We start from the raw sequence: 15,665 nt of genomic DNA on the forward strand, positions 1-15,665 counted from the left end.
AAGTCTGTCAGGTTATGAAGGTAGGCTTAAAAATTTACCTGTCATTTGTTGATTTGTTTTGATAGTTTTTGAAGCATTTTTTTTTTAAATTAAATTTCTGAAAAGTATATTTGTTTCAGGCTAATCTTATTTGACGAATAGCTTTAGTAAAATTCCTGAGTATGAAATTTTAACCGGCGACGAGGCATTCAATTGCCAATATTCAATGCCGGAACTCAGAAACACAACACTATATTTTTTTTGATCACAACACGAATCTAAGTTTGACACAATTTAATCACTAACTCACATAAGTTTACGAACGCGAATGATCATTTCCCTTAAATAAATAAATTAAATTGAAGAGCTTGTCCGGCACTTTGCAAACGTCCGATCTTCTTGCTACTAAAAGTAGACTGAGTTAGACATTTGGAAGGTCAAGACAAAAAGATTTGGAAGAAAGCTGTCCCTAAACAACTTGGTTTTAATATAGATTTGGTGAAGTCAATTTGTTCTGGGAATATCTTCTGCAAGATAACTGTCAGTAAATAAAAAGGAGATTAATATAACTTTACGCTATGTTCTTCGAGAAGTTTTCAAGAATTTTTCAAGATATTTCTAGAACAGTATTTTGCTGAGAATAAAAAAAACTAGATAAAAACTTTTATTAAAGCAAGACGCTTTTTTCAAATGTTTCATAAAAACTGATAAAACTTAGGAGCATTTTGTTTCCTACTTGGGAAATTGCTTGCTGCAGAGAGAGGAGATATTTGAATACACGTCTTAGCATATGGATAGGCAGAATAGGTAACGAGTTGCCGGGTTTATCTCAAAACGCGACAAAAATACATATGGGACGGACTAGATTCGAGCGGCAGTCTCCCGCAAATTGGCAAAATATCTATGAATTTATGAAAACATGGTTTTTCTTTATTCCAATTTAAGGTCTCAAAGTTTGATAAAAAATATAAAATAAACTTTATACAATGTGTTTTAAATAGTTTACAATCATCTGTTTTTAAATGAAATGTTGTTGTCCCTTGATTTTCTAGGGGTTTTTTTTACAACAAATAAATATTTTTCATGTCAAATTTTGTATTTGTTAAAAAGATCATTTTTAAGTTAAATGAAAAACTAAAAAACTTTATCAATTTCTCTATAATTTCTCAGTAGTACCTGATTTTGCCTAAGGTCCTATTGTTTCATGAGACAAACTAGTTTGATCAAATCTTAGTTTTTGCTTCCTGATTTTTCGAGGAAACTTTAAAGAGACTATGCTATTAGACAATATCAGTTGGGCAGAATTGAGACAGAGAAATGTTTGGTGCATGAGTAAATTTACCAACAGATAAGTTCCACGTTTTATTATCATGCATAATTAGCGCAATTTCCCCGCAGAATAAAAAGGGGTTCAATTAGCCATTGCTGGATTAAAACCCGCAGCAGGTCAACCAACGAAAGGATAATCCACCCTCAAAAGCAAAAAAACCCCACTCACACAACATGGTAACCCTCTGTCAAAGGAAGAAAAAAAATCCCCAATATCTCGCGTATTTTATTCGCTACATTTCGCTGCAGCCCAGAGCCGTGTCTCAGGGCACTTTGGCTGCAATCTCCGCATGTCCACGGTGGAATCCCCCCGCAAAAAAAAGCCATCCGTGTGTCGTCCATCCGGCGATTGGCCACATACAAATACACGGAGTACCGCGCCCAAAAGTGTGCACCGAGTGGGGCGCTGGATCAAGTCATAATAAAAATGTAATAAATGAATCGAGAGCGCGGGAAAACAAATCAAACGGTCACCGGGGACCCTTTTAAAATTGTAAAAATTAATGGATATATGGAATCTGGTTGGGACGATACCGCTCTGCGCTGACTGCCTGGCTGAGTTGGAAGGCTAATGTTCCGTGAAACTGGCCTGCCCTCGGAGTGTTGTACGTGTGCCATAACTGGTCCGGTCTTTCCGGGAAAGGGCCCGGAACACTCGCTTCACAGATGATAACTTGGGTCATCACTGGCGCGCCATTCCACGTGGGCACCAGCAACACTCGAACAAAAAAAAGCAACATCGTGCTTTGGGAGTAAACATAAAATGAATATCTGAAATATAGGTCATCTTATACACCGACCGACAGGCAATACGGTTCGGCTTTTGGGGAACCGTCGAGGACCGTGACTATGGTTAAGGACGACGGAACTTAATGGCATTTCGCTTGGTGTCAATCAATCCTAGAGCCACTTCCTGGCGGGGCTTCGGGGAGAAGTTTTTTTTTGTCTACCGTTGACTGGAAAAGCATAAAAGTTGCCACTCTGAGCTGATTACTTTCGCCACCCATCTCGAGCACGCTGGCAAATGTGGCACCCGATGGCACCACACTACTTACCGTTGCAAAATGGTGCTATTATGAACTATGGAAAAATCTATCGTACCATGAGTAACCTGATGTGGCACGAACACTCCAGATGCAACGTAAATTTTAAGTTTTAAAAGACATTGTTCTGTACAGTGATTGGCTTTAAGTGTAATTTAAATTTCAAAGCTAATAAATAAAATTCTTAACCCCCCAAAATCGCTAACTCAATCCCAGTAAATCATTCTTTACAGCAGCGACGAACCAAAACCGAACAGATTACGGTAATTAAGTGGCCAATTGGCTGTGTGTGGTCAATAAGGTCTCACAGCCAAAGTAGATTTTTTGTCCTTCCAAACAGCCAAGCCAAGCCAAGTCGGACCAACGAAAAGCGAACGAACGAACGACAACGGATGGCGATGGCAATGGAAAGGATAAAGTGCAACAGCAGCAGGACTTTTCGCGCCCATTACTTATTCACGGCCAACGTCGGGCATGCACACTACTACTCGGGTGTGAAGGATTTCACCGGATCTTTTGGAATAAAGTGGACCAAGAAGAAGATAATCTATGAGCGATTAAGATTAAGCAAGAGTGGTTGAATTCGATTTATTATGTAAGCTTAGTAGTTTGTTTTTAAAAATTGTAGAAATATCATGAAATTTGTGTTTTGAAATTTCAACTTTAAAATGCTTTTAAATTGTATTAATTAATGTCCTTGATGATGGCTTGGATTTCCATCGCTTTATTTTGAACTTTAATTTTTATTTAATTTTAAATGTGAAAAAATGGATTTGCAGGACTTGAATAAGATGTTAATAGAAAGATGACTGCTTCCTATCGAACGGATCTCAAAACATAATAGTAGTTTATGCAACAAGTTGCAAAAAAAAGATTTTTTCAGCACGAGTCGTACATTTATCTAACGAGGTTCACCGAGTTAGATAAATACGACGAGTGATGAAAAATCAAGTTTTGCAACGAGTTCCATACAACATTTTTTGCAATTCCGAAAACACCCTTTGGACAGAATTATAGGACAAATGTCCATGCATTGAGTCAATGAATCGTTCAAATCAAAAAAATGTTGAAAAGTATAACTTTTCCTAACAAGTGCTGAAAAGTTCAACTTTTCAGCAACCATTTCAGTGCTGAAAAGTAGAACTTTTCAGCATTTGTTTCGGAATTCGGAAAGTTTACTGAAGCAGTCAATCAAAGCCTCGGAAAAAATAACTTCAGATAATAGACTGATTTATTTTTTGTCTTATTTTTAATTGTCGAGATTCAATATGATCACAACACTACTTTAAAGCTATACGAATTATTAGATCAAAGTTGACACCCAATTGTATTGAAACCGTATTTCGACGGTGAAGATGCTGATTGTTCAATGTTCATCTGAACCTATTTCAATAAAATTATAATCATTTTGAATGATAGCTTACAGACATAAACATTACCATTTGTAAGCTCCAAAACTCATAAAAACAATCTAAATGTTCACAATTCGAAATCATTATAATAAAAACTAGAAATTATGTTTTAAACAAACAATTGATAGTATTTATTACGAGGAAGGGATTTGAAATGGAAAACATTCACTTTTCTCACAAAATATGTCAAAAAACTAATTAAAATGAGAGGAAAAATATGCGAAACACTAAACAGGCAAAAGAGTTGTACACAGAAAAAAAGTTGAAGTTTTAAAGGTAGAAAATTGGGTAGTTTTAATATTACTCTCGCTATATTATCGTCATCTGGGGCGAATTGGGACTGCTGTCCCTGAAGCACGTTTTAGAGCTTTGGAAATCGAACCTCAATTTTTGTTGATCTGTGCCTGTTCTATCCGAAAACAATCAAAAACATCAAAAAATTAGGAAGTAACAAGGCTTAAACAGGTATCCCAATTCGCCCCATGTGTCCCGTTTCGCTCCAGATGACGGTACTCGTTTTATGTCATTTTACCTAAAAATGCGTAAAATGCCTAAAAATGTTCAATTCAATTAAATTTGGTTTTATTGGTGAATAATCAAGATACAATAAGTTCTTTTGAGGTACATAACAGAGTTTTGAAGTTCCTTACAGCTGTGTTTTACATCATAATCCATTTTGGAACAGTTATTGCTTGTAAATAAAGGTGTCACCAAGACGAAGAAAAAATTAAAAAAAGCGAATAATCAAATCATGAACAAAAAAACTTTTTTTGTAATTTTTTCAAGTTCTACGACCCTATTTTAATTCAAATTTGAGTTGTTGATTGCCTTTTAGCATACCAAATACCTCTTTTAGCATGTATGATTCGATTATCCGTCTTATTTTTTGTTCTAACACTAAGCATAATAAACCCTTACAAAAAAGCCAAAAAATATTTTTTTAAAATTGTATAAAGGGTAATAGATCAGATTTCTTCAATGCCGCCTGACTGTCGTGGGATTTTCAACACTGCTGATGACTGAAAATGTTATAAATTGCAGACTTTTGTAACAAGATGCAAAACCGCGACTTCGCGAAGGTTAAGACATCCCTCCCACCACCCTACATTAGTAGGGTTAACCCCCACCGGAGTGCATCCACATGTCCTGTCTGGCTGTCTGTGCACCACCCAACCCCGGTGGTTCGTATCGACAAGACCGCGCGCACGTCAACAGGAGATATTCGAACGGCTTTTCCGCATCTGCAGACTTGAACCAGGGTTGTAGTCTGTTTACAGTGGTGACCCCGAAAGTACTGTTTTTGAGAGCTTTTGAGGGAGTGATTTTTGCATGTTTTGGGCGCGATCATTTGTAAGCCACGTGGTCGAACTGTTTGGGGGTGCACGTGGTGATGGCAGAGAGCCGCCGCCGCAGCAGCGAGGTCGACCAGGATATTCCGACGTTGTGGTGCTGCCACAGAGCGAGAAGCGCACAGGACGAACTCCCACGGGAGACATGAACTTCTGTGTCTGGCAGTGTGTTTGTAGCAGTGTGGTGCCGCTGTGTGAGTGAGTGTCTCGGTTTCCGTTGCTCTGTTTGTGTACACCACTGCCAGCCAGCCAGCCAGCATCGCTCTGTTGAGGCACTTCAGTGCCATATAGTCAAGTTTTCCATTCTACTTTTTTCCCCCGACTGTTCATCTGCGCCCGAAAGAGTCGGGAAAAGCCACCCCCTCAGTTGATAGCAAGCAGCCCCAGCAGAGCAGCTCAGGGCCCTCTTCTGCTATAGTGGTGTACGGTCTGTTTCTCGATTTTGTGAAAATGTGTATTCCCAGTACAGCAGCCTCGCTCGGTTCGCTCTCTCACACGACCTGTTACCGTCCCAATCCCGGTATATTCCGTTCCGTTGGTGGTGGCGGTGCTGCTGGTATATTTCACCAATTTCATCTCCCGGCTCTTCTGGTCGTCGTCGTCGTCGTCGTCCTGCTGTTCCTGCGCTCTTTCTCGCTCTGAGCTAGGGCTCCCTCGACATTAGCCCCTCTCTCTGTCTCTCTTGCCCGTTGCCGGAGCTGTGTAGTATGTACGTTATAATAATACATTCATTTTCATATTGACGTTACAGTAATATGAACGTCTCGCGGGAATCGCCGGTCCCCAAAGAATTTCCCATTTCGTTCCAGCAGTGTGAAAATGGTTATTATAAAAGTGTATACAGCAGAGACCGTCCGTCCAAACCGACCGACCGACGACGTCGACGTCGAGAGGGAAGATTGTGCCACACGGGTGCGGCGTGGATGTCCGGGACTGAATTGGAAATGGGATTCGGGCAAGGAAACTCGAGCCCCGATGGGGACCTGTGCGGACGAACGAACAAGTGAATCCCGTGGGACTTGAAGGAAGCAGGGCGAACAAAATAACTCCACACTGGCCCCAGTTCGCAACGTTTTTATTTTTCGAGTGCAGTGCAAGGTTTAGAAAAAGTAAACTTCACTTTAAAAAATATTCCCAAAACTTACGTTTAAACGCACGCGGTTTGGCCTGCTTCCTGCGTGACATCGTGTCCCACTGGTATTCCACTTCACCGAATATCTAAAAATCGTTCACTTTACAAACTTGAACAACCAATCTTCACACCAACTTCAACTCCAATCAAAGTAGCCCCACAACAATCACGTCCCACGTGCAGAACACCAACCGCCAACGAAAAAGTAGGCAACACGCACAACACTCCAAAACCCAACCAACTCGTCCGCAAACACCTTCTTCACTGGTCGGCTTTCCACGCCGGAATGTATGCTACTCCCTCTGCTAGCAGGCAGGCAGGCTGGCAAACTCTCGACGTCGCGACGCTTTCGTCTCAGCAGGCGGAGAAAGAGCGTCGTCGTCGGAGCGAATCCTTTTTTTCTCACCAGCATGGCGCGCGCGTTTTTGCTCTCTCTCTCTCTCCGCAGGAAGGGCGCGCGCAAAGAGGAATTCGAAACCAAAACATAGCGACAGCCGAGTGAGTCTCGGGGACACATGCTGAGGCAGGGTGAGACCACGGAACACCATGCGGTCATCGTGCTGGGTTCGGTGATGTTTTGATGAAGTTTGAATTGGTGCGTGTTGAGTGAAGGATTTTTTATAATTTAATTTCATAAGGGGTTATCGAATACCTTCATAGTCAAGAACAGAAATCAAGATTATTTTCTGAGGGGAAAAGACTTTTCTACAACATTGAATACTGAAAAGCATGGTAACATTATTTCAAAGAGATCGTCACTAAAAAAAAATGATTTTCCAGAAGAGAAAAAAAATTGATAAAAAATCTTTAAAAATAATTATATTTGTAAAAGTCTTAGATTTCTTTTATTTAAAAAAATAAAGTTATCGACTTTTTTCATTTTTTAAAATTGTCTGAATTCAAAACAAATAATTTGTATTTTTTTAATTTTTAAAATGTTGAAAACTAGTAAAATTTGCATGTGTATTTTTGATGTTAAAATATTTTGCACAATTTTTAGAATACTATAGCATTTTTGAGAATTACAAATGAACATTTACACAAAAAAAAATTCTTCAGATTTAAAGAATTTTAAAATTTCTTCAACCTATTGACATATTTGATACACAGTCCAGACTCGATTATCCAAAGGCCTTAGAAAATATCGCTTTGGATAATCGAATCACGAAAAAACATATTTTTTCTTTATCTAAGGCCGTTGCAAATATTTTTCAAAGTTTATGTCAACTTTGATCAGAGGCGAGGGACATAAACTTCAAAGAATATTTGCAACGGCCTAATTTATGATTGTTTAGCTATACCTAGTTGTTTAGCTAGCTAAACCCCTAAACTACTCTAAAGTGATTTAGAATTTTTATATCCAAGATTGCGAGCAAAATAGCAGTGATGCAATATTGAAAAAAATTTATATTATTTTATAATTTTTAAAACTATCAACTATTCAAATTTGGCTAAATGGGGTCGCAGAATTCGAATTTTATGGTAAGAGAATCAAAAAAAAAAACATTTAAAAAATATTATTTTGATCATGATTCCATTACCCGAAGTCCAACACAAATCTTCGGAAAATCAAATTCCAAATATTCGAGGCCTCTGCTAATCGAGTCTGGACTGATTTAGACATTGTTTTGGTTTTCAAAATTTATGTACATCAATTTTAAAGAATTTTAAAGCATTTTCAAGATTTACAAATACATATTTAAAAAACGTAAATGCTTGAGATTTGTAGATTCAATTTTTTAAAAATATTTTATATTTTCAGTTTTTTTTCCTTTATTTTAAGAGTTAATTTTTTTCAGAATTTGTAAAATATCTAAAAACTTTTTATAGGATCAACTCGGATCTTCTTGCACCCTTCGACAAAGTTGTAGGAAATTGAATTTCCTACAAGAATCTCACACTTGGGCAATTTTGGGCGATACCTGCTGCCAAAATACAGAAGCGATGTTTTTCATGTTTTTCTCCATACATCTTCGCGATTTTTCCCAAATAAACATCAACGATAAAAAGCGACTCTTAACCCCTAATGGATTTGGCTCAAAATTGGCACAGTTATTTATTATTGTGTTTTTCAGTTGATAAGATTTCTATTTAACCATTGAAATTTCCAAGCTGTTTTTTTTTTTGAAAAATAATTTTTGCCCCCTGATTTTTCGGACCAATATTGAAGGGGTGAGAGCGACATAAATTTTGAAAAATAATTACAGCGGCCAAAAATGTTTTTTTTTAATATTACCTATTTTTATTTTCAAAAATTTATGTTTTTAAACAATTTATATTTATTTTTTAAAATTTTTAGTATGCTTTCTTGTATTTTTTTATAATTTATAAACTTTTTACAAGGCTGAAACCAAAATGTCATTGAAATTCCAAAGATTCCATAAAATGATTCTAAATGCAAGAGAATCGCTTTAAATTCATTTCAGCTGCTTGCATTTAAACTTATGTTCTTATTTTGAAGTATGTTGATTACATCATTTTTTTTTTTTGCAGATTCGAAATTTATACAATAATTCCTGTAATGTTGTAGCAATATTTTACCATTCATTCATATGCAAAGCAAATAGCTATGGGATTAAATTAACTAATTTCAACTTATTTCACTCGATTCCCAAAATAACATCGTGAGAACAACGGCCGCGTTCTAATGACATCAACATCAAAGTTGGTCCTGGGCCGTTTCCTAGGTCGAGCATCGCAGCATGCGTTTTGATCCTTTGAATTTTCAACCACATCAGGAAACCTTTACACGCCAATCAATCAGCGGGTGGGAACTTCAACAAAATTATTCAACAAAAACAGCTAAGGTGACCCTTTGAGAATGAAAGCTGGGTAACTTAGTGGATGTTAAAAAGAGTAAAAAATAATGTGAAATTTAATAATTGATCTTAAAAATATTGTAATTAATTAATTTATTGTAACATTGTGCTATTAGGAATCGCAATCCAACACTCGCGGCTAAGGTGTCTTTCCCACCACACACAAACCTTTCTTTCCGATACATGCACCACATCAAAAGGGGTGGCAGTAGGCGCCCCGCGAGGTGGTGTTTGATGCCCTCTCAGCTGTTGTGTGGTGTGCGTGTTTCAACATTCTGTTTTGATTCCATCATTCCAAATCAAACAAGTCGGCGACGGCGCGCGCACCCGTTTCAGCACGACGCCTCGGTGGAACACGTGTTTTCTTAAGCGCGTGCTTATTACGCATGAAGCAGGCAGCTCATGGCATGCTTATGTAACGCGTGGGAAACTGCGTTTTTGGAATTTGAAATTTGGAGTTGTTTCTTTTAAATTTTAGTTCATGCAAATTCAGTAAAAACGACGAAAAATTTCAACAAGTTTCATTAAAATCACATTCATGGGATGGCGCTGGTTTCGGTGTATCGAATACTCGCTAGTAGTGTTAAATTGCTCCCACAGTAGTATGAGAGACTAAAACTCAGCTGTCACTTGCCTCTGGTTATGCATTTTTCTGGTCGTCGTCGTCGTGAACGCAATAACTCTCGAATCGATAATCACGGTTTTATTTTGGTGTTTCAATTTGGGTGAGTTTGGTTGATTTTTTCATTTATTTGAAATATATTATTGAAATGGCGTCCCTTAAAATGTTTATTTTTTGCAGGTTTTCACTATGAGCAACACGGGACCACAGCAGTATGTCTACGACGAATTTGGGCCCAAATATAGTGATTTGCCGATGGAGGTGAGAATTTTTTCTGTTGTAATTACTGTTCCCGACAGTAGATCCCGTGACTTGATTGATTTCTTTATATTGTGAACAAGGGAGGCTCAAATTGAGTCGCACTAACGTGTTGTTTTTGGACAATTTTCGTCGCGAATCACCTTATCAAATCAGACATCGACCCAGACAGAGATAAACAGGGAAGCAATAATGCGTCACATTCTCTCACCATCAGAGTCGAGAGTTATCTGTTTGCTGCTCTTAACCCACTTCCCCTTGTTGTAATCTTATCTCACCTACGTCACAAAACTACACAGTACTAAGTGAAGTTCTTTCTTCTTTTAATCCGGTGCGGTGCGCTCTAACAGATTCTGGTGGAGATATTTGGATACCTTAATCCGGGCGATCGGTTCCAGGTCGGATTAACGTGCAAACGTTGGCTTGAGGCGACCCAGTATCAGCAGTTTGTAAACGATCTTTGTTTGGCCTTTCACAAAACCCACTTTAGCGACTCGACGAGTCCAGTGAGCGGACTGCTGCAAAGTTCGCGCAACTTTCAGAATGTAGTTCTGTCGCAGGTGGATTTCAACGAAACGGAACAACGATCGGGCTTCAAATTTTCAGTCGCTTTGGAGAGAATATCTACGAGCTGAGCTTCAAAGCTTGCGACATTCGGGAGAAAACGTTCACCAGTATACTGATGAGTGTTCCAAACCTGCGAACACTCCGTATCGAGGGATGTCGCGAGCTGCTAATGTCCGGTAGATTGTTCGAGTCCGCTTCGGATCAGGCCAAATTGGCGGAAACGCTGCAGAATGTAACCACATTGAGCTTGGCTTGTAATCGGTACCTTTCGGATGCTTTGTTCAAGCGGACCGTGTCGCTAATGCCGAATTTGGAGAGCATTGACCTCTGCGGATGTCACATTTCGTTCCACAAGGGACTGTACCGGAAGTTCTACCCTGGCCGACCGGATGACGCCTCCGAGAGCGTGCTGACTTTCTACTACATTTCACAGTTTATTGAACGCCAAGCTGATAAGCTCAAGTCACTCAACTTTAGCTCCACGTTGATCGATGGAGACGCGTTGGAACTTTTGGCCGGGTATGAGAACCTCCAGTTGGAAACATTCAACATGAACTCCTGTGACCAGCTGACCAAACCGGGCATATCAACTCTGGTTCAAAAGCAGAGTTCGCTCCAACATCTGGACTTTTCGCGATCGGTGCGCTTCACAGATTCGTGTCTGGTGAAGATCTGCGCCCACCTTCCGGAGCTAAAGTCGCTGAAAATTCGTCGTTGCCGTGCGCTTACCGACCTTGGAATCAAACAGATAGTCCGACTTCGCAAGCTGCAAGTACTGGACATTTCCGAGTGTGAATCCGTTACCGGTCAAGGCATCATCCAAGGTATCGCGTCAGCCGGACCGAACCCGGTTCTACTTGAGCTGTACGTGAGTGCCCTAAACCTGTGCGAAAGCTCGGTCATCAAAATTGCAGAGAATTTCCCATCACTGCGCCTTTTGGACCTCAGCTACTGCTTCCACTCCGTATCGGACCTCTGTCTGCAGATCATCTTCAAAAACCTGATCTGGTTGAGACATCTCAACCTGGACTATTGCGATAAGATTTCCGATAGCGCGATGACCGGCGTTGGAATGCTGCAAAAGGTGCAGGACTTTGAAACCAGCAAAACGACCGTACCCAACACGATCGAGCCTGCCGCTCAGCAAGATCCAGACGAAATCGAACCGGTCCAACTACCGGTCAATCCCCAGAAGAACTGTACAAAATTTCCCTGCGAAGCCGAGCCGAACAGGAAATCGTCAACGACGCGATGCGCAAACGGGCCATGATGGAGATTTGCCAGCAGAACGAGTTCAAGGAAGACGCCGTCACCAGCGGCCTGTCCATCGATCGGCTCAAAGGCTTACGCGTCCTACGACTTTCCCAGTGCAACAAACTTTCGGACATTTCGCTAATGTACGCCTTCAAGCTGAAGGAACTTCGCGAACTCAGCCTGGCCAAGTGCCAGCAGATTTCCATCGTCGGAATCAAATCCCTCGTTCGGAACTGCCCCTCGCTGGAGGTCGTTGACCTGAGCGAGTGCCATAACATAAACGACAAAAGTATCGAGCTGATTGCGATCCACTTGAAACGGCTGCAAACGCTATCGCTGGATCGATGCTTCCAGCTCAGCGATTTCAGGTAAGCAATCATAAAATTCCACTCATCCAACAAACACCAACTCTTCCTTCCTCCCACACAGCTTGGACTACATCGCGATCCACTGCAAGGCGCTGCGCACGCTGGATGTGCGCGGCTGTCGGAACATGTGCGCCGAGCCGAACCTGCGCCTCGTGTCCGTGCCCACGCTGAAAACGGTGCACATTAGCAAGCCGGGCCCGTACCTCGGTGAGGCGGGATACTTTGTGAAGAAACCGCCGCCGCCGCCGATGCCGAAACGGATTTAATATTTGCTGCTGCTCGACGTCGGCGGCCTGTTGATTGTTGTTTTTATATTGATTATTTATTTTCTACTGTACTGACAGAAAAATTGTTGAGCAAAAATCATCCAGTACCTATGAATATTTAAACACAAAAAAAAGGAAACTATCATTGCATAAGTTGCGATTATTATCTACAAGATGTAAAACAGATTATTGCGTGTACGTAGAATCACAAGAGAATAAAACATGTTTCGTGGTATTTAGTTGTTTGGTAACGTTTAGTCCCTCACATGGAAAAAACAGAGTTGAAATCCTACTTATATTTGCGACCCCTTTCCCTGATCAGGCTAAAAAAAAATAGCTTTCTAATAACATTTTGCATTATTGGTTCGTCCATACAAGTCACCATACAATTTTGGGAGCATTCCATACAATAACTATCTTAATTTTTAATCAGTCATTGTGTGCAGCGGGGTATGATATTGGTAAATTGAAAAAAAAAAATAATAATGAAATGTCGTTACACTTAACACACCCTACACAACACCATCGCAAACAATAAATCGGAACGTTTGGTACGGTATGTCCACGCATCCTTCCTCCCCTCTAGATTCTGTGAAATGCGATCTATTCTCAAAAACCTCTCTGCGGTGAACACAACGCAGTAGGGCTGGCCGCTTTAACTTTTGTTATGCAATGTCGGGTTACTGAAATTATTATTACTATTTTTTGCTGAAAGTCTTAATATTGTCAAGAACAGTGCTTAAGCGTACTCTAACTCATTTGATTTTAGGTTAAAAATTAATATTTTTGATGTTTGGAAATACTGTCGATGTTTTTTTCAGGTAGCTGAACAAATTATAAATTCATATTCAGCTTCAAAGGTGGTACGAATAATGTTAGGTTAGAGTATTGTCAATAATTAAAATTTGGAAAAAAAGTTTTTAAGTATTTCCCAAATGCCTTCATTTTTTTACTAAAACGGTGCGTTTAAAAAAACGTTTCTCTTCAAAATTATAAAAAAAACTTTTCCCAAACTAGATTTTGCTTCAAAGAAATAATTTTGAAAAAAGTGATTTCATTTCGACGTCGTCGTGCTATCTTGTCGCACCCGCCATTTCGACATTCCGAGAAAAACGCGTTTTAATGTTTGACCTTGAATAAACAAAAACGAAAGCACGCAATGTAAACAATAACAAACACGTTTTGCTTGGCTGACCATTATGTGCATTGTCCCGAAGTTTGGTTGAAGTTGGATGCTGGAGACCAGAGTTATAATTACAAATTTTTACGGTAGTCTTACTTGTACTCATGGTGTCGATCCAAATCCCAAAATAAAATTCCCTGACTTTTCCCTGACCTCTCCAGACCACCAATTTTTTTATTTTATATTTTTTACTAATATATTGTTTGGAGCGTTTTTATGGTTTCATGCATTTTCCTTTTTGAATATTGCAAATTAAAGATATTGATAAAAATAAATGACTTTTTTATTTTATTTATTTAACGATGGATTCTGCAAAAACTGAAAAACTTTTTTTTTATTTTGTCAATCATTTTTTTCTAATCGAACATCCAAAATGAGCAACCATAAAATTGTCCTATATTTTTTAATCTGGTGATGCCATTTTAACATATGAAACACAATAGCTTACAGGACCTCTAAAAATAACTCTAGAAATAATAATAATTACAATTGTTGCATGTTTAAAATTGCGATGAGTTAGTTTCACTTCATTTCCTAAAGAAAACTTAAAGTTAAAAGTTTTCAAAAAAAAAAACAATTCAAAAATTTGAATTAAAGTAAGAAGTCATGTTTAATTTTAAAATTGTTGCCTTTTGCGGAATTTTCAAACGAATTTAAGAATTTAAGAATTTAAGAATTTAAGAATTTAAGAATTTAAGAATTTAAGAATTTAAGAATTTAAGAATTTAAGAATTTAAGAATTTAAGAATTTAAGAATTTAAGAATTTAAGAATTTAAGAATTTAAGAATTTAAGAATTTAAGAATTTAAGAATTTAAGAATTTAAGAATTTAAGAATTTAAGAATTTAAGAATTTAAGAATTTAAGAATTTAAGAATTTAAGAATTGAAGAATTTAAGAATTTAAGAATTTAAGAATTTAAGAATTTAAGAATTTAAGAATTTAAGAATTTAAGAATTTAAGAATTTAAGAATTTAAGAATTTAAGAATTTAAGAATTTAAGAATTTAAGAATTTAAGAATTTAAGAATTTAAGAATTTAAGAATTTAAGAATTTAAGAATTTAAGAATTTAAGAATTTAAGAATTTAAGAATTTAAGAATTTAAGAATTTAAGAATTTAAGAATTTAAGAATTTAAGAATTTAAGAATTTAAGAATTTAAGAATTTAAGAATCTAAGAATTTAAGAATTTAAAAATATTTTTTGTTGTTCTCTTGATTGTTTTTATTTTTAAATAATGATATCTTTGATCTTTGTTTTCATTTTTTAAAATTATTGATTCAAAAATTTCGAATCTTTAAATTTTTTTTAATATGATTTTTTTTTTTGGGTTTTTAATACTATTTTTCCTAATTTTATTTCCTAATTTCTGAATAACCCAATTCTGAAAGTTGGAGCTGTAATTTTTGAATGTTTGGATTTTTTATTTTTCTTCAAGAATGTTCAAATTAAAAAAAATATTTCTACTGCTTGAATCCCATCTAAAATTCAAGGCGGAGAAGCTTCTGTTACGTCCAATCAGGCTCATATTTGGGATAGAAGCACGTACTGTGGAACATGCCCAATAATAATTTTTGTTACATCCAAATGTCTGTATCTTCAGGAGAAGTTTTAAATATGGTTAAGATTCACAAGATTAAAATAAAAAAAAAACAATAAATAAGGATTAAAAACATTACTCAAAACTTTAAAGAAATGAAATATTCATAGTCAGTATGTTTAAAAATGAGTTGAGTGTAACAACCCTGTTTTTCCACAAACTTGTGTTTTATTTCTTTAATTCTTGAATTTAATTTTTCAATTTTTAGTTCCATTTCACCATCACTATTTTGCTTACATTTTAGATTACACAAAATTAGACTACTTTGGATCATTTTTAAATCATAGTTCAGTTTAATTTTGAGAATAATAAAAAAATAGATAACGAATAATAAAGTGAAATTTTGGAAAAAAAATTCTAGCTTTACAATTTTTTTAGAATTTTAGAATAAGAATTTAAAAAATTAAGAAACAATTCCAAAACATCAGAATTTCAGATTTTTAAATTATTCATTTTTCTGACAAAATGTATGATTTTCTCTATGG

The 15,665-nt window shown here is 37.4% G+C and overlaps 2 protein-coding genes across 2 annotated transcripts in view; one reads left to right on the forward strand and one right to left on the reverse strand.

Annotated features, from left to right (window-relative positions):
* Nucleotides 1-6,560, reverse strand: part of LOC6040555 (zinc finger protein 423 homolog) — a 91,354-nt gene extending 84,794 nt beyond the window's left edge. Inside the window, exon 1 of the mRNA XM_038256064.1 lies at nucleotides 6,258-6,560. Coding sequence (XP_038111992.1) covers nucleotides 6,258-6,297 — 40 coding nt within the window. The 5' untranslated portion in view covers nucleotides 6,298-6,560. The remainder of the gene's footprint in view (nucleotides 1-6,257) is intronic.
* A 3,066-nt stretch (nucleotides 6,561-9,626) lies between these two features.
* On the forward strand, nucleotides 9,627-12,633 carry LOC6040556 (dynein regulatory complex subunit 6). The gene is given in 6 exon segments (XM_038255632.1): nucleotides 9,627-9,788; nucleotides 9,866-9,946; nucleotides 10,294-10,524; nucleotides 10,527-11,676; nucleotides 11,679-12,132; nucleotides 12,194-12,633. Coding segments are annotated over 5 exon segments (2,112 nt in total). The 5' UTR covers nucleotides 9,627-9,788; nucleotides 9,866-9,874; the 3' UTR covers nucleotides 12,399-12,633.
* Nucleotides 12,634-15,665: the final 3,032 nt, after the last annotated feature.

The sequence above is a fragment of the Culex quinquefasciatus genome, chromosome 2 (assembly GCF_015732765.1).
Source record: "Culex quinquefasciatus strain JHB chromosome 2, VPISU_Cqui_1.0_pri_paternal, whole genome shotgun sequence".
In the NCBI taxonomy this organism is placed as follows: domain Eukaryota; kingdom Metazoa; phylum Arthropoda; class Insecta; order Diptera; family Culicidae; genus Culex; species Culex quinquefasciatus.